Genomic DNA, 21,909 nt, shown 5'->3' on the forward strand with positions numbered 1-21,909 from the left:
ACAGGGTCTTGCTGTGTTTCCTATGCTCGTCTCAAACTCCTGGGCTCAAGTGATCCTCCTACCTTGGCCTCCCAAAGTGCTAAGATTACAAGCACAAGTCACCAAACCTGGCCCCCAAAACCCTCTTTGGAAAAGCACAGGTCAAACACAGATGCTCTGGTGACTTGTGTTTTCCCTGGTGCATCCTCAAACTTTGGCTAAATAAACCGCTATTGACTGAGACACCTGCGTCAGTTGCTTTTTGGTTAATGATACGGATTGATTTGTTCACTTCAGCTGACGTTCAGTAGGACAGTTTTGCTTTACTACAAAGCTGTGGCAAAGGGCACAGGCCTGTGCACTTTTGAAGCCCTATGCTAGTTTCTACTGATAGCCTTAATAGTTTAATCATTGAAATGATGATTATTGCATTTAAGGTCAAAACAGCATCACTAGGCTATGTGCTAATAGTTGTCGCTATGAGTATGTCCTAATTTTCCTAGGAGATTCTTTTGTGATGTTACATGAAAGGGTTGGACTAGATAACCTCCCGGGTCCCTTTCAGTCCTGACATTCTTCATCCTGTGTCTCTGCAAAGCAAACAGACTGGCCTCAAGTGTATCGGGTGATCTCTGGGGCCCCGAGTCCCTGGAAACTGCCAAAAGCATCTGGGTTTGCTTAGACCCCTGGGGGAAGCATGGCTCTGCCAGGTGTCACAGCTGATTTAACTAAAAGAAAGAAGAGAACCAGCCAGGGGAACTGAAGCTTGACAGCATCCCTGAGGGTCTGTCCAGTGAGAACCAAAATAGCACGGGGAAGACAGGAGGAGATCCTCTGCAGCCCAAGATTCACAGGCTGTGCTTATTCTAACCACAGCCATCAGTCCCCAGAAATGTCCCCAAGGGTCTGTAAAACCTCCGTGCAGGCTGAGAAAGGGGAGAGCTGAATCTGCTGGTGTCCGTGATGGATGGGATGAGGCAGAAACACAGGGCAGACAGGGAGGAGTGGGTGGAGGAAGAAAGGCGGTAAGCAAAGATACTGTCCTCTTCCCCGGAGAAGTTTGCATGAGCTAAGAGGTCCTCCCGGAGAGCTCAGATAGTAGCAAACTTTCTGCTTCCAACACAGAGGGGAGATAAATGATCATTTCCTATTTAAAACCACAGCTTTATGGCCAGGGATCCTATGAGCCTGTCATTCTTCTTTGCATAGACCCTGGAAAGATAGTCTACATATTCAGACCCCACGTCTGCATGGGGGCAAGACACCGAGAGAGGATTCAACGAAGCAAACAGCTGCAGGGGACTTTGGAAACAGAACTCAGAATCTTCTATCTCCTAGACTGCAAGACACTCCGAATGCTTTCTCTCAAGCTTTGCTTCTGGTACTGTGGCACATTTCCATAATACTGACCCTAGCATCGGTTACGGAAGGCTGGCTTGAGGAGTCTCTCTTTGGGGGAGAGGAGACCCTTTATGGAAGATCAGACTTTTTTTTTTTTAAGAGACAGGGCCTTGCTATGTTGCCCTGGCTGGTCTTGAACTCCTGGCTTCAAGAAAAGTGATAAAAATTCAGGAAGAAATGAGGCCAGTGAAGCCTCTTCAACCAGGCAGGGTGAGAACTTTCTCCTGCTGACTTTTTGGCACAGGTGCTATTACTGAGGGCATCTATGAAGTAGTCCATGGGAAGAGTCCCAGTTATTTAAAAAGCTCTGACTTTAGTTACTGCCAAATTCCATCCCCTACGAATTATGATGGAGAAAGTGAGTCATGGTGATACCACATGATTATCCATGAGTTAAAAATGAGAATGAGCGGCCAGGCATAGTGGCTCATACCTGTAATCTCAGCACTTTAGGAGGCCAAGGCAGGCAGATCACAAGGTCAAGAAATCAAGACCATCCTGGCCAACATGGTGAAACCCCGTCTCTACTAAAAATACAAAAATTAGCTGGGTGTGGTGGCACGTGCCTATAGTCCCAGCTACTCAGAGGCTGAGGCAGGAGAATTGCTTGAACTCGGGAGGCGGAGGTTGCAGTGAGCCGAGATCATGTCACTGCACTCCAGCCTGGGTGACAGAGCGAGACTCTGTCTTAAAAAAAAAAAAAAAAAAAGAAGTGAGCTACCACCAATCAAAATCAACAGCCATGGTCACACGCTGCAACATGGAGGACCCTTGAGGACATTAAGCTAAGTGAAATGAGCCAGTCACAGACACATACTGCATGATTCCTCTTATATAAGGGATCTCAAGCAGTGAAACTCACAGAAACAGAAAGAATGGTATTTGCCAGGGGCTGGAGAGGTGAGGACTCAGCTGGGGAAAGGGCAACAAAATAGAGTTTCAGTCATGCAAGACGAAAAAGTTCTAGAAATCTGCTATACAACAGTGTACACACAGTTAACAATACTGTAGATTTTGTTAAGAGTAGATTTCATATTATGTGTTTTTTACCATAATTTAAAAAAAAAATCAGCTGGGTGCAGTGGCTCACGCCAGTAATCCCAACACTTGGGGAGGCCACGATGGGTGGATCATTTGAGGTCAGGAGTTTGAGACCAGCCTGACTAACATGGTGAAATCCCATCTCTACTAAAAATACAAAAATTAGCTGGGTGTGGTGGCAAGCACCTGTAATCCCAGCTACTCAGGAGGCTGAGGCAGGAGAATCGCTTGAACCCAGGAGGTGGAGGATGCAGTGACCAAGACTGCGCCATTGCACTCCAGCCTGGGTGACAGAGCAAGACTCTATCTCAAAAAAAAAAAAAAAAAAAAAAAACTATACCTCTAGGCAGGGCACAATGGCTCACGCCTTTAATAACAGCACTTTGGGTGGCCAAGGTGGGCAGATCACTTGAGGTCGGGGTTTGAGACCAGCCTGGCCAACATCGTGAAAACCATCTCCACTAAAAATACAAAAGTTAGCTGAGCATGGTGGCAGGAGCCTGTAATCCCAGCTGCTCAACAGGCTGAGGCACAAGAATTGCTTAAACCTGGAAGGCGGAGGTTTCAGTGAGCCAAAGTCATGCCACTACACTCCACCCTGGGTGATGGCTGTCTCAAAAAATAAATAAATAAATAAAACAGTATATATATATATATAAAATCTATAGCTCTAAAAGTTTTGGGGTAGAATTAAAAAGAATCTATAGCTATGAGTAGCGTAACAGTTGTGTCTCTAATCCATCTTAACACTGATGCAAAGAAGAATTTGAAAAGGCAGGGAGTGGTGGCTCATGCCTATAATCCCAGCACTTTTGGAAGCTGAGCAGAGCAGATCACTTGAGGTAAGAAGTTCGAGACCAGCCTGGGCAACATGGTGAAACCTCGTCTCTACTAAAAATACAAAAATTAGCAGGGTGGTGGCATGCATCTGTAGTCCTAGTTACTCAGGAGGCTGAGGCAGGAGGATCATTTGAGCCTGGGAGGTTGAGGGTGTAGTAAGCCAAGAGTGCACGACTGCACTCCCGCCTGGCTTATGGGAGTGAAACCCTGTCTCAAAAAAAAAAAAAAAAAAAAAAAAAACTTTCAACATACTATAAAGGGAATGTTTATAGTGGTAGCTCTAATAAAAAGAAATGGCAAAAAAAAAAAAAATGGGCAAAAGATACGAAGATTTTACCAAAGAGGCCGGATGGATGGTAAATGTGCAGATGAAAAGATGATTGAGATCATTAGCCATGAGGGAAATGCAAATTAAAACTACACTGAGGCTGGGCGCAATGGCTCATGCCTATAATCCCAGCACTTTGGGAGGCTGAGGTGGGCAGATCACTTGAGGTCAGGAGTTGGAGACCATCCTGGCCAACATGGTGAAACCCTGTCTCTACTAAAAATACAAAAGTTAGCTGGGCATGGTGGTGCAAGCCTGTAATCTCAGCTACTTGGGAGACTCAGGTGGGAGAATCACTTGACCCCGGGAGGCAGAGGCTGCAGTGAGCCAAGATCGTGCCACCACACTCTAGCCTGGGTGACAGAGTGAGACTCTGTCTCAAAAAACAAACAAACAAACAAACAAAAAACCCACAGTGAAAAGACAGCACACACAACGGGAGAAAATGTATATAAATCATATATGTGATAAGGGTTTAGTATCCATAATAAATAGGGAACTATTACAACTCAACAATCAAAAGACAACCTAGTTAAAAAATGGGCAAAGGACTTGAATAGACATTTCTCCCAAGAGGAAACTGCACAAATGCCCAATAAGCACTCTAAAGATGCTCAACATCACTAGTCATTAGGGAAATACCAATCAAAACCACGATGTGATACCACTTGACTCCCACTAGGATGACTAAAATCATTAAGATAGACAATAGCAACTACTAGTGAAGACATAAAGAAACTGCAACCCTCATACACCGCTGGTGGGCAAGTAAAATGGTGCAGCTGCTTTGGAAAACAGTCTGGCTGCTCCTGCAAAGGCTAAACATAGTTACCATCTGACCCAGCAATTCCACTCCTAGTTATACACCCATGAAAAATGAAAGCTTACATCCGTACAAAAACCTGTTCACAGCAGCATTATTTGTAACAGGCAAGAGTGGAAACAAACCAAACACCCAACTGCGGAATGAATAAACAAAATGTGATAGTGCCATATCATGAAATATTATTCACCCATAAAAAAGAACAAAGTACTGATTCATACTACAATATGAACGAAGCTTGAAAACATTATGCTAAGCGAGACTAGCCTGAGACAGACAAATCTTACACAATAGTGTAAGATTTTCTGTATATGAGATGTCCAGAGTAGGCAAAGCCATAGAGACAGAAAGAGACTAGCAATTGCTGGGGCTTGGAAGAAGCAAAGAATTGAGATTGATCAGTAAAATGGATCTGGGGTTTCTTTTGGGGGTTATAAAATGTTCTGAAATTAAAAGTGGTGGCAGTTATACATATATGTGGATATACTGAAAACCACTTAATTGTACAGTTAGAGACTCAACTGTTTACGCTATTCATAGCTATAGATTTTTTTTACTCTACCCAAAAACTTTTAAAGCGATAGATTTTTTTTTAATTATGGTAAAGAACACATAATATGAAATCTACTCTCATCCAGGGTGAGTTTGTGGCATATAAATCATATCTTAATTTTTTAAAAAGCAAAACCTTAAAACCATAATGAGATAGCACTACACACCTATCAAAACAGCTAGAATAAGAAATAATAATTACACCGAATGCTGGCAATGAGGCAGGGAACTGGATGCTTTATCCATTGCTGGTAGAAATATAAATGGTACAGGACCTTTGGAAAATAAATTTTGGAGTTTCTTTTAACACTAAAAATTGACTTACCGTACAACCCAGCAATGGGACTCTTGGGCATTTATAACAGAGAAGTGAAAACTTATGCCTACACAACACTCTGTACGTGAATGTTCACCACAACTTTATTCTTAATAGCTAAAAACTGGAAGTTACCGTAATGTCTTTCAGTGGGCGACTCATTAAACAATCAGCGGTGCATCTACACCATGGAATACTACTCAGCAATGAAAGAGAATCCAGTAACTTGGATTAATCTCAAGGAAATTATGTTGAATGAAAAAAGATAATCTCCAAAGGCACATATAGTATGATTATATGCACATAACACCGAAAATAAAATTATAGATATGGAGAAAAGATTAAGGGTTGCCAGAGTTTAGGGATGGGTGAGGGGAACGGTGGCTTAAAAGGGGTAGCAGGAAGAAGCCACTTGGTGATGGGACAGTTCTGTATCTTAACTGTGGTGGGGTTACTGGAAGACAACACGTGATAAAATTGCATCGAGTTTTTTTTTTTTGAGATGGAGTCTTGCTCTGTTGCCCAGCCTGGAGTGCAGTGGCACGATCTCGACTCACTGCAAGCTCCGCCTCCCAGGTTCACGCCATTCTCCTGCTTCAGCCTCCCAAGTAACTGGGACTACAGGCGCCCGCCACCACACCCAGCTAATGGTTTTTGTATTTTTTAGTAGAGACGGGGTTTCGCCGTGTTAGCCAGGATGGTCTCGATCTCCTGACCCTGTGATCCACTCACCTCAGCCTCCCAAAGTGCTGGGATTACAGGCGTGAGCCACCGCACCTGGCCTCAAGTTTTACACATGTACATAACTGACTGTCTGTGTAACTATTAGGTTGGTGCAAAAAGTAATTGCTGTTTTTGCCATTTTTGCCATTAAAAGTAATTACTTTTGTACATTTTACAGTAAGATACACGTAATAAACTTGCACAGAATTTTACACATGTACACAAATGAGTGCCTATGTAATGATTGAATACTAACATCTGAATAAACTCTGCAGATTTCATCAGTGCCATTGCCTGGTTTTGATATTGCACTACAGTTATACAACATATTAACAGTAGGGGACAAGGAGTGAGGGGTGCCTGGGACCTGTCTGTACATTTCTTTGCAACTGCCTGTGAATCTAAGATTATTCCAAAATAAAATGAATTTTTTTTAAAAAAGTAATCCCTGTAGGCCAGGCACGGTGGCTCACACCTGTAATCTCAGCACTTTGGGAGGCCGAGGTGGATAGATCACCAGGTCAGGAGATCGAGACCATTCTGGCTAACACGGTGAAACCCCATCTCCACTAAAAACACAAAAAATTAGCCGGGCGTGGTGGCGGACGCCTGTAGTCCCAGCTACTCGGGAGGCTGAGGCAAAAGAATGGCGTTAACCCGGGAGGTGGAGCTTGCAGTGAGCCGAGATCGTGCCACTGCACTCCAGCCTGGGCGACAGAGCAAGACACCATCTCAAAAAAAAAAAAAAAAAAAAAAAGTAATCCCTGTAAAACAGGAAACTAAAAATGTAACAATAATATAGCATTTGTCCCTGTTTAAGAGTAATAACTGCGTTTCAATAAAACTTTGATTTGATGGCAAAACAAAAAAGAAAGAAATGATACACCATACACAGTATAGTCACAAATCCTGACCCCTCCTTGCTGGAGGGCAATCTTCTCCGAGTGTGAACTGCCTACACTCAAAAACAAGCCAGGAACTCCCAATGTGGGTCCACTGACCCGTGCACCCTCATCAGCCCTCCATTCCCTGGTATGCAGCCCTGTCCTCTGCTGTGTGCTGGCTCACCCCAGCACCTGCACACATCCCTCCCCTGTCTAAATTCATCATCTCTCACCTCCACCAAATCCTCCCATTTCCTGTGGCCCAGCAGGAGTACCCATCTTTCATGTGGGTTAATTGTATCTCATCACTTGACTTCAGAGACCAGGTCTAATTCTTCCACTACATTCTCCATAACCCATGACACAGTGCTAAGCACGTAGGAAGGATTTTCCTTGTGGATGGAAGAAACGCCCATCTGGCTTGAGACCTTATGGGATATACGGGGATATGAGAGCTGTAACATAACGCCTCACACATAACCAATACTCTGTCCTTATTAGTATGTTACCTTTTTTTATTATTATTACAGTGCTATGGATAAACCACAGTAGGTGTATCATAACCAATTTTACAGATAAAGAAACTAAGTTCAGAATGGTCAAGTGACATCCAGTTAGAACCCAGAACTCTGTTTTAAAATCTATCAAGGACGTGTCCATTCTTGCATCTATCGAGATGCAAATTTCTGCCTTAAAACTATTTTCAACTAGGTATGTTATTAATTCAGGTACAAATATTCCCAAAGGAAGTGTAATATTTTGCAGCACAAAGCATGACATTGGCCTGCGGGGGGTGGTCGAGGCGCTGGAGGGAGATGACACAGAGCAAATGTCTTAAAAAGTAGGGACAGCAGTGGTCTGTGATCAAGGACAAATGGGAAGAACACAGGAGAGCGCCCCTTCCAGACATATCCCAGAGCCAGCCATTTCTTCCCAGAGCCACTGCTACCCACTAGTCCAAGCCTCCAGTCCCACCTAGACAGTTCCAATGGTTTCCCAATGGGTCTCCCTGCTTCCGCTTTTGCCCCTCAGCCATCTGTGGTTCACTCAGCTGCCAGAGTGTTCCTTTTCTGAAAGGCTCATCAGATCTCACTACGCTGTTCAATGGCTCCCCAAAGCACAAAGATCTCATCTTCCCCCACTTGCTCAGAAGTGTCCACATGATCCAGCCCATGCCCACCTCTCCAAACCCAGCTTGTTCCATTCTCTCCCCACCGCCAATGCTCATTCCTATTTTTCCACCCCTCAAGAAGGCCAAGCTGTTTTCACCTTGGGGCCAATTGCAATGGCTTCTTGGTCTGCCTGGCATGCTTTTCTGCCTGATCTTTGTATGGCTTGTTCTGTGTCCTTCAGATTTCAGTTTAAAAGTCATCTCTTCAACCTGAAGTGGCTTCCAGTTCCTACTACTTTTTTTTTTTTTTTGAGACAGAGTCTCACTCTTGTCACCCAGGCTGGAGTGCAGTGGTGCAATCTCAGCTCACCGCAATCTCTGCCTCCAAGGTTTAAGCAATTCTCCTGCCTCAGCCTCCCGAGTAGCTGGGATTATAGGTATGTGCCACTATGCCTGGCTAATTTTTGTATTTTTAGTAGAGACAGAGTTTCACCATGTTGGCTAGGCTGGTCTTGAACTCCCGACCTGAAGTGATCTGCCCACCTCAGCCTCCCGAAATGTCAGGATTACAGGCATGAGCCACCGCGCCCGGCCTACCCTCTTTTAATTCTTGGCCAAACACCTATCATTATCTGATATTTTTCCTATGGACTGATACATTCATTGATGTAGTGACTGTGTCTCCCTCATCCCACTACCATGTAGGTTCAAGGAGGGCCTGGAGCTCTTTTCTCCTGTTCCCTTTTGTATTCCCAGTGACACACCATAGGTGTTTGGTAAATATACGTAGAATGAAGGTACAAATGAATAAATTAAAAAGACCACCATCCTACCCACTTCACAGCTTTGGCTCTATTTGGCCAATCAAGTGGCCGAGTAATGACAATCAGAATACGTTAATAGCCTTCAGCTAGAAGGCAGGGAGTAGCATGATTACAAATAGCTCAAAGCTTTCTGAAAACAGTACATGCTTAGTCACTCTCCAAAGTCCAGATAGAGCCCCTCGATCCAGGGTCTCCTGAGTCTCAGCCCTGGAATTTTTACAAAGGTTTTCACAGCCCCCTACAATCTGGCCCAACCCTGCCCATGCAGCTGCCCATTATTCAGCAGGGCTAGAAGCCCAGCTCCTGAAATCATTCCAAGCTCAATGTTCACTCAAGCTCTCCTGAAATTCTGGGCCACATACTGAGGTCACACACCTCCCTGCACTCAGACCATTAAATCCCCCATTCCTTAAGCCCTCGGCTCAGTCAATACCTCTCTTCTATCATTGTCCATCACTGACTTAGTCCAGAGCAGCAGTTCCCAAAGTCTGCAGAATCCTAGGGGGCCCCAGGACCCATTCATTCATTCATTCATTCATTCATTCATTCATTTTACTTACTTACTTATTTAGACAAAGTCTCTTTCTGTCACCCAAGCTGCAGTGCAATGGCACGATCTCAGCTCACTGCAACCTCTGCCTCCCGGGTTCAAGTGACTCTCATGCCTCAGCCTCCTGAGTAGTTGGGATTATAGGCATGTGCCACCACACCTGGCTAATTTTTGAATTTTAGGTAGAGACAGGGTTTCACCATGTTGGCCAGGCTGGTCTTGAACTCCTGATCTCAAGTGATCAGCCCACCTCGGTCTCCCAAAGTGTTGGGATTACAGGCGTGAGCCACTGCACCTGGCCCCAGCACCCTTTTAGGCAGTCCATGAGATCAAAACTATTTTCAGAATACTACTAAGATGTTATTTATTTGTCTTTTTCACTGTTCGTCATTTGCGCTGCTGGTGCAACAGCAAGGCAAGTTAAACTGCCAGCCTCATAGCGCAAATCAAGACAGTGGGACCAGACGATTCTAGCAGTCATTGTATTCTTCAGTGCCACGTGCAAGCAGAAAAAAAAAATGCCACTTTAATTTAAGAATATCTTCACTGGGCTGGGCTCGGTGGCTCATGCCTGTAATACCAGCACTTTGGGAGGCCGAGGTGGGCAGATCACGAGGTCAGGAGATAGAGACCAGCCTGGCTAACACAGTGAAACCCTGTCTCTACTAAAAATACAAAAAATTAGCCGGGCGTGGTGGCGGGCGCCTGTAGTCCCAGCTACTCGGGAGGCTGAGGCAGGAGAACGGTTTGAACCCGGGAGGCAGAGCTTGCAGTGAGCCAAGATAGTGCCACTACTGCACTCCGGCCTGGGTGAAACAGTGAGACTCTGTCTCAAAAAAAAAAAAAAAGTCTTCACTGAAGCAGTAAAAATTATTAAATCCTGACCCTTGCATACACATTGTTAATACATGCAAGTGTGAAGAAATGAAGTACACACATAAAGCCCCTCCGCATAGCAAAGTATGATGGTTGTCTCGAGTTCTGAGCTGAACTAGTGGCTTTCTTCATGAAACACTATTTTTACTTGAAAGAATGAAATGAAGGACCAACTATATTTATTCAGATTTGGGTATTTGATAGACATTTTCTTGAAGGTGAATAAAGTAAGCTTGTCACTTCGAAGAAAACAACTGACAGTATTGGTTGCCAGTGAGTGACTGGGTGTGAGCTCTCAAGCAAAAATTAGAATTTTAGGAAAGTTGCCACTGTGAGTTTGACAGCTTCCCAATACTTAGTCTTTCTCTCATCAGATCAATAGTGGTGTTAACAATTATGATTTTTATATTGTATAATTAAATCTCACCACATTTGGAAGATCTGCATAACATGGTAAAACTACTATTTTCCAAATGGTCAATGCATCATGTTATGAAATCATGCATGAGTAAGAAATCCATTCAAAGTACAAGATAGGCCAATGTATTTTCATGTAGGAATACAGAAAGTTCATTGATAAGGTTTCAGATTCTACATTATAACACATTTTTAAGATACTACCACTTTTGAGTTTGGGTGCAGTATCAAAGAAGAATAAAGAAACAGAGATACTTAACAGATGCTCAAATACTTGTTGACAATAAGCTACACTTCTCCATCTCTAAGGAATGAGTATCTTTGTTTTTGACCAAATGATCTGTTAAACTTGAGGATCTCAGCACACTTGTGGGGATACCTTTAAATTGTTCTAGAGCCCTTTCTGAAAAATGTGAATGAAATGAGTTCTACCTGATTTTTAGTCTATTTGGGGTTCAAACCTCGCTTTAGAAACTACAGATCCTGTCCCATTCCTATTTGTTTTTGATCATCAACAAATAAATACTGTTCATTTTTTCCCTCCATGCTATATATTCCACCAAAGCTTGAACATATGTTTTTTTGTTGTTGTTTTGTTTTTTTCCCTTGAGAGGGAGTCTTGCTCTGTTGCCCAGACTGGAGTGCAGTGGCATGATCTCAGATCACTGCAACCTCTGCCTCCCAGGTTCAAGTGATCCTCCTGCCTCAGCCTCCCAAATAGCTGGGATTACAAGCATGTGCCACCATGCCTGGCTAATTTTTGTATGTTTAGTAGAGATGGGGTTTCACCATATTGTATCACCATATTGGCGAGGCTGGTCTCAAACTCCTGACCTTACGTGATCTGCCCGCCTCAGCCCCCCAAACTGCTGGGATTACAGGCTTCAACCACCAATCCTGGCTTTGAACACACGTTCTTAATGGATCCAGTCAGATAGAAATGTCAACTCCAGTGCCAGTCAAGATGAAGCAAGCCGACCATAGCCTATGATTCCCACTGATTTTAACTGAAATCTCTGCATATAGTTTTAAAAACTCTGAAACCCTACCTACCTGAACTCTGAACACTAAACAATTAGAAGCAATGGGGGGATCTGACCCAAAGAGGGCTGAATCATGGAGCTGTGCAGCAAAAACTCCAGGAGAAATCCCTGATTATGGACAAAGGCCTTGGTTTCTGTCTCTTTCTTATCTTTTTTTCTCACCCAGTCTAGCCCTCAGGCCATGCATATGGAAAGATCTCCCAGATCTACTCATGAATTAAGCAAGGTGTAGTGAAGCATACACAGTGTGTTGCCATTTGTGTCAAAGACAGTGGTAATAACACATATATGGATACAAAAAAAAAAAAAAAAACTCCATTGAGGACCAACTGCGGTGGCTCACACCTATAATCCCAGCATTTTGGGAGGCTGAGGTGGGTAGATCACTTGAGGTCAGGAGTTTCAGACCAGCCTGGCCAACACGGTGAAACACCATCTCTTCTAAAAATACAAAAATCAGCTTGCCATGGTGCCGGGCACCTGTAGTCCCAGCTACTCATGGAGCTGAGACACGAGAATCGCTTGAACCAGGGAGGCGGAGGTTGCAGTGAGCTGAGATTGCGCCACTGCACTCCAGCCTGGGCAGCAGACCAAGACTCCATCTCAAAAGAAACAAAACAAAACAAAACAAAAAAATAACTCCATTGAGATAAAGAAAATATAGTTTATATATGTCATGGAATACTACTCAGCCATAAAAAGGAATGAAATAATGGCATTCGCAGAGATCTGGATGGAATTGGAGACCATTATTCTAAATGAAGTAACTCAGGAATGGAAAACCAAACATTTTATGTTCTCACTCATAAATGGGATCTAAGCTATGGGGACACAAAGGCATGAGATTAGGAATGGACTCTGTGGACTCGGTGAAAAGGGTGGGAGATGGTGAGGGATAAAAGACTACACACTGGGTACCGTGTACACTGCTTACGTGATGGGTGCACCAAAATCTCAGAAATCACCATTGAAGAATTTATTCATGCAACCAAACACCACCTTTTCCCTAGAACTGATTGAAGTAAGGATTTTTAAAACATCACTGACTGTTTATACAAGAAACTAGTAACAGTGGCTACTTATTTGGAGGGTGTGTGGGGACTGGGTGGATGGGTGTCAGGGGTAGTAGAGAACCCATGTGAGTGTGTTACCTGTTGATAATTCAATACTCTATATTTTTCAATGTCATCCTTGCACAGAACCCAATCAATTCTGTTGAATAAAAAAAGTGCAGAAGATAGCTTCCCTTCCATCTGTTCCCATCTCCAGCACAAACCCCTGTCACTACTGATGTTGCCACTCCTCCATGGGATGTTTCGGGACCCCCCGGACAGCAGCAGGCAGCTTTTCAAATTCTTTTTTAATGTGGGTTTTAAAGCAATACTTGAGAATAATCAGCTTTCAGTAATCAGCCCTTGCATCATTCTAGAAAGTGTTTTCAAATGTATGTTCTAATTAGGTCCTTACAACACCCTGAGACAGTTTACCTGTTCTAGGCTCTATTTTATAGAAGGGAAAACTGAAGTTGTGGGAAGTTAGGGCATCTGCCCATGGTCATTCCTCTGGAAATGGCAGAGCTGATTGAGATCTTCTGATTACAAGTTGACAGTCCTTCGAAGGCAGCTTAGAGAAGGGTAACACCCCTATCATCCTTCCCAACTCCAAAAGAAGGAAGAAGAAAATGATAGCAAGATCTCTACAGATTTTCTTTCAATCCCATGACATTTTATGACAGATTGACATAAGTATGGGTCAGTCTCGGTCTTGGTCCTAGGGGACAGTACCGGCAGAGAGGGAAAAATATCCAAATTTTGTTTTGACTGTTGCACTTGTCCAGCAAGAGAGAAATGAGGAAGGAAAAATGTCCTTGGCTGGTGTGGAAAGAAATCTGCCAGTAAATCTGGTGGATGTTCTGACGTGCCAAAGATATCCCCCAAGTCCTATTAACACCATGACACCGAACCAGAGAGGCGGTGAACACGTACTAACACTGCTGACATCTTGGCAGCTTTTGAAAGAAAGATCCCGTTGCTATTTACTAATGTGTGGGTGAGATATTTGAAGATGGAGAGATGCTGGAAAGGAACCAGAGTGTGGGAGGACTTTGCTCCCAAGGACTGAGTTGAATGTCACCCTGCATATGCTTTGCAAAAGTATCTCTCCGTAAGCTTTTCCTCCTCTTCCATCTCCTACCCTCCAAATCGACTCTAGAGTCCCAGAACCTCCAACAGAGAGAAAGTGAGAACTATCAGGGAAGAGAATGAAATGTGCCCTTCATAACTACAGTCCAGATCCGCTGTCCAAGCTGAATGGAAGCTTAAAGAACAGCAGCATCAACAGCATCTAGAGGTGAGGCGTGGTAGCTCACGCCTGTAATCCCAGAATTTTGGGAGGCCAAGGCAGGAGGATCACTTGAGGCTGGGAGATCAAGACCAGCCTGGCCAACATGGTGAAACCCCATCTCTACAAAAAATACAAAAATTAGCTGGGCATGGTGGTAGGTGCCTGTAATCCCAGCTACTTGGGAGGCTGAGGTAGGAGAATCACTTGAACCTGGGAGACAGAGGCTGCAGTGAGCCGAGATTGCACCACTGCACTCCAACCTGTGCAACAGAGCAACACTCCGTCTCAAAAAAACAAAACAAAACAAAAAAACAAAAACCAAAAACCAGCACCTAGAAAGTCCAGGAGCACATGGGATGCCTGCAGGGTCTATAATCAAAGACTCGGCACATAATACAAGAAAGTCTCCTAAGCAAAGTCCCAGGCCCTTCATAACTGCTCTTAGAATATGCGGAGTGTTAGTGTGTTCTGATTAACAAAAGTCTAACGTCTATTCTTACTGGAATAAACGGGTGACCATAACAGCAATTCTAACCCCCTCCTAAGGTTAAGGAACAATCTTGACTGCTTCTGACATAACATGGTGTGTTTATCCTGGGTAGGATAATTTGATGCTTACCTTCCCACAGAAAAAGAAATGCTTAAAGTTTTTGTTTGTTTGTTTGTTTGTTTTTTAAGAAAAAAGCAGCAAGTAGGCCGGGCATGGTGGCTCACGCCTGTAATCCCAGCACTTTGGGAGGCTGAGGCAGGTGGATCATCTGAGGTCAGGAGTTCAAGACCAGCCAAGCCAACAGGGTGAAACCCCCTCTCTACTAAAAATACAAAAATTAGCCAGGTGTGATGGCACACACCTGTAATCCCAACTACTTGGGAGGCTGAGGCAGGAGAATCACTTGAACCCTGGAGGTGGGGATTGCAGTGAGCCAAGATCATGTCATTGCACTCCAGCCTGGTCTACAGAGTGAGACTCCATCTCAAAAGAAAAAAAAAAAAAAGAAGCAGGTAGTAGTCAATAATTCACAACTATTTTAATCACTCCAGGGTAAGTAAAAATATCTTAGGGAGCATTAGAAAACTTTAAAAAGTCAATGGAATTTTAATTTCAAATTAAGTTTTAAACTAATGGGCTAATTTTTCTTGTTTTGCTTTGTTTTGAGAGAGTCTTGGTCTGCTGCCCAGACTGGAGTGCAGTGGTGTGATCTCTGCTCACTGCAACCTCTGCCTCCCAAGATCAAACGATTCTCCTGCCTCAACATCCCAAGTGCCTGGGATTACAGGCACGTACCACCATCCTCAGTTAATTTTTGTATTTTTAGTAGAGATGAAGTTTCACCATGTTGGCCAGGCTGATCTCAAACTCCTGACCTCAAGTGATCAGCCCACCTCAGCCTCCCCATGTCCTGGGATTACAGGCATGAGCCACTGCGATCAGCCCCTAATGGGCTAATTTTATGTAGCTTTGATGTGGTCCCTTTCAAAGTGGGTAGGGAGTAAAAATGGCACAAGCAAAGGTCTGGAAACGTGCAGCATCCCCCAAATTGAACTAAATTCTGTTCCACAGCAGCTCAGCAAAGTGAAATAATTATCTTCCTCACCTCAAGTTTCCACTTTTCCTCTGAGCCTGGAATGCTCCCACACTTTGTTATCTAAGAGGCCAGGGTGATTCAAGCGAAAGGGAAAAGGAATTCTCCCCCAAGATCAACATCTGATCAACAGAAATAGATCTGCCTTCACGCTGAAACAATTCTCCACGGTCCTATTGTTCTTTGTTTTTCCCAAATGATGGAAAAATCTAATTCCAGAAAAATGTTAGTAGCTAGATTATGTGACCATAGTGCTAAAAAGTTATGTAGCGTAAGATTTTAAGGGCTAACCTATTCAAGTATTTTCAGAATAATATCTAATCTCTTGACATAAATCTATTATATAGTCATATAAGCAAAGCTGCCACAAGATGGAGAATGAAAGGGCCAAGCCTAAAAAGTCTTCGCTTGGAAGAAATTAAGTATGACTTGGGCTTGGGATGCTCAGGCTTAGACTTGCTGGGTCCAACTCGATATGGAGTAGGCAACAGTAAAGATTAAGAAGGAGAAAAGGAAGAATAAAAACAGGTGCTTGGAACCACACTGGGAGCAAAATACATGACAAGCGTTCAGAAAGTTCTAACTTTCTAACCATCAGGGAGGGGCTAGAAAGTCTAGACTCAGCAGAGCTGAGTCTAGGGCAGAGCTGAGGAATGTTTGTTTGTTTGAGACGGACTCTCACTCTGTCGCCCAGGCTGGAGTGCAATGGTGTGATCTCGGCTCACTGCAACCTCCACCTCCTGAGTTCAAGCGATTTTCTTGCCTCAGCCTCCTGAGTAGCTGGGATTAGAGGCATGCACCACCCTGCCCAGCTAATTTTTGTATTTTTAGTAGAGACAGAGTTTCGCCATGTTGGCCAGCCTGGTCTCGAACTCCTGACCTCAGGTGATCCCCCCACCTCGGCCTCCCAAGGTGCTGGGATTACAGGCATATGTCAAAGAAGAATAAATCCTTTCCCTCAGTTGGGCGTACCTGCCCTTCACAGGAATAGCTTCTGTGCAAGAGCATGAAGAAGGCCTCCAGGGTCCAGGGAGCCCTGGGCAAAGCTCCCTTTGAATCTCCCTTTGAAGGGGGTTTGAATCCTGTCCTTTGCAGACATGGATGCAGCTGGGGGCCATTATCCTAAGCAAATGAATGCAGGAACAGAAACCCAAACACTGCATGTTCTCACTTATAATGGGAGCTAAACATTGAGTACACATAGATACAAAGATGGCAACAATAGACGCCGGGGCCTACTTGAGGGTGGAGGGTGGGAGGAGGGTGAGGATGGAAAAACTACCTCTCAGGTACTGTGCTCACTACCTGGGTGTGAAATGATTGGTATACCAAACCCCAGTGGCATGCAATTTACCCATGTCACAAACCTACACACGTACCCCCTGAACCTAAAATAAAAGTTGGAAGGAAAACAAAATAAAAAAGACATAAGGGGATTCGGAAGAACAAGGCAGCTACCCTAGGCCATCCCACCAGACAAGCGAAAGACACTTCCCTCAAACCTTCCTTGATGGGTGGAAAGGAGGGAGTCTCTTAACATGCACAAATGGGTTCATTAATGGAAAAAAAAAAAAAAAAAAGTCCTTATTCCATCTGATACCCACATCAGAACTCTCTCTCCAGCAGTGTGTCACACTGACCTAAAGATGTCCTAATAGGGGACTGGAAGAGATGGGTCACTGCCCCAGAGGCCTAGACTGGCCTGGCCCCCACTATCATCCCAACTTGGTTGTGGCAATGCCCATCGCTCTGGAAGAGTGATGATCATCAAAATTTTCCTCCAACTCTGGCATTTGGCCGAGATCGGAAGACTCTTTTATATTTTCATTCCCAACCCTTACAATCCCGACCCTTACATTTTGCAACCACCTTGGCCATCCTGCACCTCTATGTCTTACCAACTACAGTTAAGAATCACAGAAGTGGTAGCTATGATAGCAAATTTCATTTCACTTCCCTCAGCACTTTTCCTTTCCTCTAAAACAATTTCTTAGAGCCCTATGCTGTCGATAACAATCATACAGTCAGGAACAGTCGTAACAGCTCACATGTATTGAGCACTTACTCTTTCAAGCATTATGCTAATGGATTTACATAATTATAGTTTTTACATATTTAAATCATATTGCATTAGCCCTCTGACATAGATCGGGGTGTCCAATCTTTTGGGCCCCATTGGAAGAAGAATTGTCTTGGGCCACACAAAAAATACACTAACGATAGTTGATAAGCAAAAAAAAATTGCAAAAAAGTCTTGTCATGTTCTAAGAAAGTTTACAAATTTGTGTGGGGCCACATTCAAACTGTCCTGGGCTGCAGGTTGGACAAGCCGCTACTGTCCCTGTTCTATAGAAGAGGAAACTGAGGCTCAGCATGCCAACCTTCATCTCATCTTGTTCTCATACTTTGGGAAGAACTCCTGATCCAACAGTAAAGCTTCAGGGATCCAAAGTTTATGAATGTTCTTTTTTAACAGCTGGGAGATAAGGAGGGATAGTAGGAGAGAAAGAGGGCATACAATAATACTCTCTGATCTGGGCTTTTGGAAGAGTATTCTTGACTCCTTTGGTCACAAAATTCACACAACGTGTAGCTACACTATTGATTTGCTGTGGCACAGGATTTAGCCGATTCTTACCCTATTGTCTTCCTGGATTTCCCAGTCACTGGAGAAAGTCGCCAGCTGCTGCCCTTGGGAACAGTTTGAAAACTGGAAAAGGCTAGAAAACATCCTTCTGTTCTCTTGAGTGTCTGGGAAGATGGCATCTTGGAAATTGACTCCGTGAGGAAAGAGGTTATAATTTTCATCCATCCTAATGGAGAAGAGGGGAAAAAAGGCAGACATGTAGACTAGACAGTCAAGGGTGTACCAGCTTCAATCAAGAGTCACAGACAACTGCAACGGGCTTGCCAATTTCACATCAATGTCTGGCATGGCTCTCATTAGAGGACTTACTACTTCTAATTATTTCTTTGTCTCACACTACATCAGTCTATCGTTAAGGTTTTCAAAAAGATGAGTTTGATCAAAGTATGGAGAAAACTATGTATATGGTGCCTGTTTGTCTATTTGTGTTGTCTTCCAAGTCCCCCAAGGGGTCTTCCTTCTCAAAGAGTGTTCCTTATTTCCTGGTGAAAAAAAGGCCAGCTGTAATGACCTATGTTTAAGTTCTGTCTTTGCTATTTATCTTCTATATGACATGAAACAAATGTCTTAACTCCTCTAAGCTTCAGTATTCTAATCTGCAAAAAGAATATAGTACTGGCTGGGTGCGGTGGCTCACGCCTGTAACCCCAGCACTTTGGCAGGCCAAGGCGGGTGGATCACCTGAGGTCAGGAGTTTGAGACCAGCCTGGCCAACACAGTGAAATGCTGTCTCTACTAAAAATACAAAAATTAGCTAGACATGGTGATGCACACCTGTAATCCCAGTTACTCAGAACGCTGAGGCAGGAGAATCACTTGAACCTCGAAGGCAGAGGTTGCAGTGAGCCAAGATTGCACCATTGCACTCCAGCCTGGGTGACAAGAGTGAGACGCCATCTCAAAAAAAAAAACAAACAGAATGTATATAAATAAAAAATAGTACCTACTTTTTTGGTGCTATCATCAGCATTGCATCAAAAACCTAATGAAGCACTTGGTGCAAAGTAAATGCAGTATACATATTAGTAAACATATTTAAAGGCCTAGCATAAATCAATTAGAATGATTCTTTAAAAAGTCACAAAAAGAAAGTGATGAAAGTTACACTCCAGTCAAAAAAAAACAACACGTAGGGCTCACCAGCAAGTCTCCACTGCCACCCTCACCCCTGACAGTGACCAGAGGTCCAGTCTCATCTCAGTGGGTCCCAGAATAACAAAGAAGAAATGATTTGTGTGTAGTTGTTAACACACTCCAAGGCAAGACAGCCCTGTGAAATGAAAACATCAGACTACTGTCTTTGTATTTCTGCCCTAACTTTTGTAAACATGGTAGAGCAAAAAAGATGAGAATTGGCTGAGCACCACGGAACCATTGGACAAACTGTATTTCAGGATAAAAATTTCTTTAAAAAGCCTGCTCAAATACTTGGGCTCTTTTTCCTTTGGAGAACAAAGTTCTGGTTTTGAATAATTTTATAGATGGTTTCTCAGTATTTTTCCTAATTAAAAACATGAAACCCTAAGTTTCTCTGTATCAAGAAGGGCACTCTCTCAGTCTCACTGGCTTTATTTAGAAACTACACTTCTCTGGAAATACGTATATATATTTAAAAACTTAATTTAGCTGAACCACTCAAGCCAACACAAAGCAAGACATGTTTTTTAAACTTAGATATTCTGGCTTCAATATGGAAAACATGTGTTGCCATGCACTTACAAACACCACTTTGTAGAACTGTTTTCTTTCTCAGAGAAATGCGAGCTAAAAGTGAATCTGCAGACCCACGTCAGCCTCATTCCAAATATCCTCAGTGCTACTTCCTGGGAAAACTGGAACTACAGCCGATCACCACAACAGTGGATTAATTCACTATCTTGTTAGATAGGTTACATTCCATTTTGATGTTTTTCTCGGTTGTTTTATATCACTCTCCAAATTCAGTTGAAGCCAACCAAAGAATTTAGGGTTCCACCTGGCGCTCTCTATTCAAATTTCAGAAGAATTCAGTAGTCAATGAGAATTGACTGAATTCTTAGGCAGACGCATTCCATCTTGACCACAGGCCAACGTTCATGGAACTTCAGAAGATTCCAGTGGTCTATAATCAGAGAGGACCTCCTGCCTGGTTCACCTCTCCACTCCTCAAGGCATTGCTACCCAGGATTTTACCAGCAGCAGAACCTCTAGCCCCAGTAAACCTTTGCTATTTCAAAGAACCTGGCAGCTGATATGAGATAATGATGCAATCCCGGGCTACATTCCACACCATTCACATCTTGGCATTTGAGCGAATGGGGAAGAGGAGAGAGTGGGCAGCTGGTCAACTTCTAACCTGCACCAGGTGCTTTACATGAGTTACGTTCCTCGCTCAACCAGCCCTGTCTCTCACTTTACACAGGTGAGGCTATGGAAGTTCTTGAGAAGGTGTCAAGAAATGCGCTCAGAATCACGGTTAGGAAGGGCAGAGCCAAAATAACAGACATAGACTGATTTCAAAGATTGTTTTTCTCACCGTCCCCATCTACTCCTACTGAGGCCAGTTTAAAAACTCGAGTCAAAGGGACTGTTGGAGAGCGCTTTGAGCTTTTGTCTGCAATGCTCTTCTGTGTACAAGGCACAGAAACCTTCCCTGTCTTTTAAACCGCCTTAACCAGGGGTAGCCAGGGCGTCTGTAGAGACGTCAGACGGACCAAGGGAGATCCAAGAAGGCAAGGGGTAGGCGCCCCAGGGGCATTCTCACTTGGCACCGACAGGCTGCCCGGGGAGTTACCGGCCTGGCTCCAGGTAACGGCGACCTCGGGAGGTGGCGCAAAGACAGAGAGAGGTGGCGGCGCCGCCGGGCTCACCTGAGGAAGAAGAAATAGGAGTAGTCCTGGACCACGGTGTGGGAGTGGCACGAGAAGTAGCCCAGGCCGGTGAGGTTGAGCCTGGAGCCGGCGGGCACCTCCAGCATGCTGCCCCACGCCTGGTCGCACAGCATCTCGACCTCGGCCGAGTAGAAGAGGCTCCCCTGGCCGGCGTGGTACTGCCAGGGCAGGTGGTTGTAGAGGCCGGGCGCCTCGGGGTGCAGCGCCAGCACCCTGGCGTACACGATGGTCTCGGCCAGCTCGGCGCGGCAGCCCTCGCTCAGGGGCCTCCACTCGGAGGGCAGCTGGCAGGCGCGCGCGGGCGCTGGGGGACCCGCCAGGCAGAGCGCGGCGAGCAGCAGCTGGCGCAGCATGCCGGGCCCTCCCGGGGCGCACGGGGCGGCGGCGGGGAGCCCGGGGAGCCCGCCGGCCCGGGAAGGGCAGCCCTGGGCGCTGGGCTGCTCGGGCCGCTCCCGGGAACTGGGCGCACCGCTGTCTCCGCCACGGGGCTCGGCATGCCCGGCCCTGGCGCGCCACGCTTTAAAAGGGTCCCGGGGACTGGACGCGCCGGGCGCCCGCCTCCCGCCCTGCCCCCTGCGGCTGGAGCGTGGGCGGGGGAGGGGCGGGGAGTCGGGCGGGTCCCGGAGCCGGCTGGGGCGGGGACCAGGGACTCGGAGAACGCGGGGACGCCGGGACCCAGCCCTGACTTGGGGACAGTGGCCCGGCAATCTCCTGGCGCCCCACGATGGACGGGGTCCGAGCTTGCCAGGCGTAAAGCC

At 44.9% G+C, this 21,909-nt stretch overlaps 1 protein-coding gene across 1 annotated transcript in view; it reads right to left on the bottom strand.

Moving 5' to 3' along the window:
* CCDC3 (coiled-coil domain containing 3) overlaps positions 1–21,708 on the bottom strand; it is a 107,417-nt gene extending 85,709 nt beyond the window's left edge. The window contains exons 1-2 of the mRNA XM_003257663.4: positions 21,131–21,708; positions 18,273–18,447 (exon numbers count right to left, since the gene is read on the bottom strand). Of these exons, the coding sequence (XP_003257711.1) occupies positions 18,273–18,447; positions 21,131–21,504 (549 nt within the window). The 5' untranslated portion in view covers positions 21,505–21,708. The remainder of the gene's footprint in view (positions 1–18,272; positions 18,448–21,130) is intronic.
* Between the last annotated feature and the right edge of the window lie 201 nt (positions 21,709–21,909).

The sequence above is a fragment of the Nomascus leucogenys genome, chromosome 9 (assembly GCF_006542625.1).
Source record: "Nomascus leucogenys isolate Asia chromosome 9, Asia_NLE_v1, whole genome shotgun sequence".
Taxonomy (NCBI): domain Eukaryota; kingdom Metazoa; phylum Chordata; class Mammalia; order Primates; family Hylobatidae; genus Nomascus; species Nomascus leucogenys.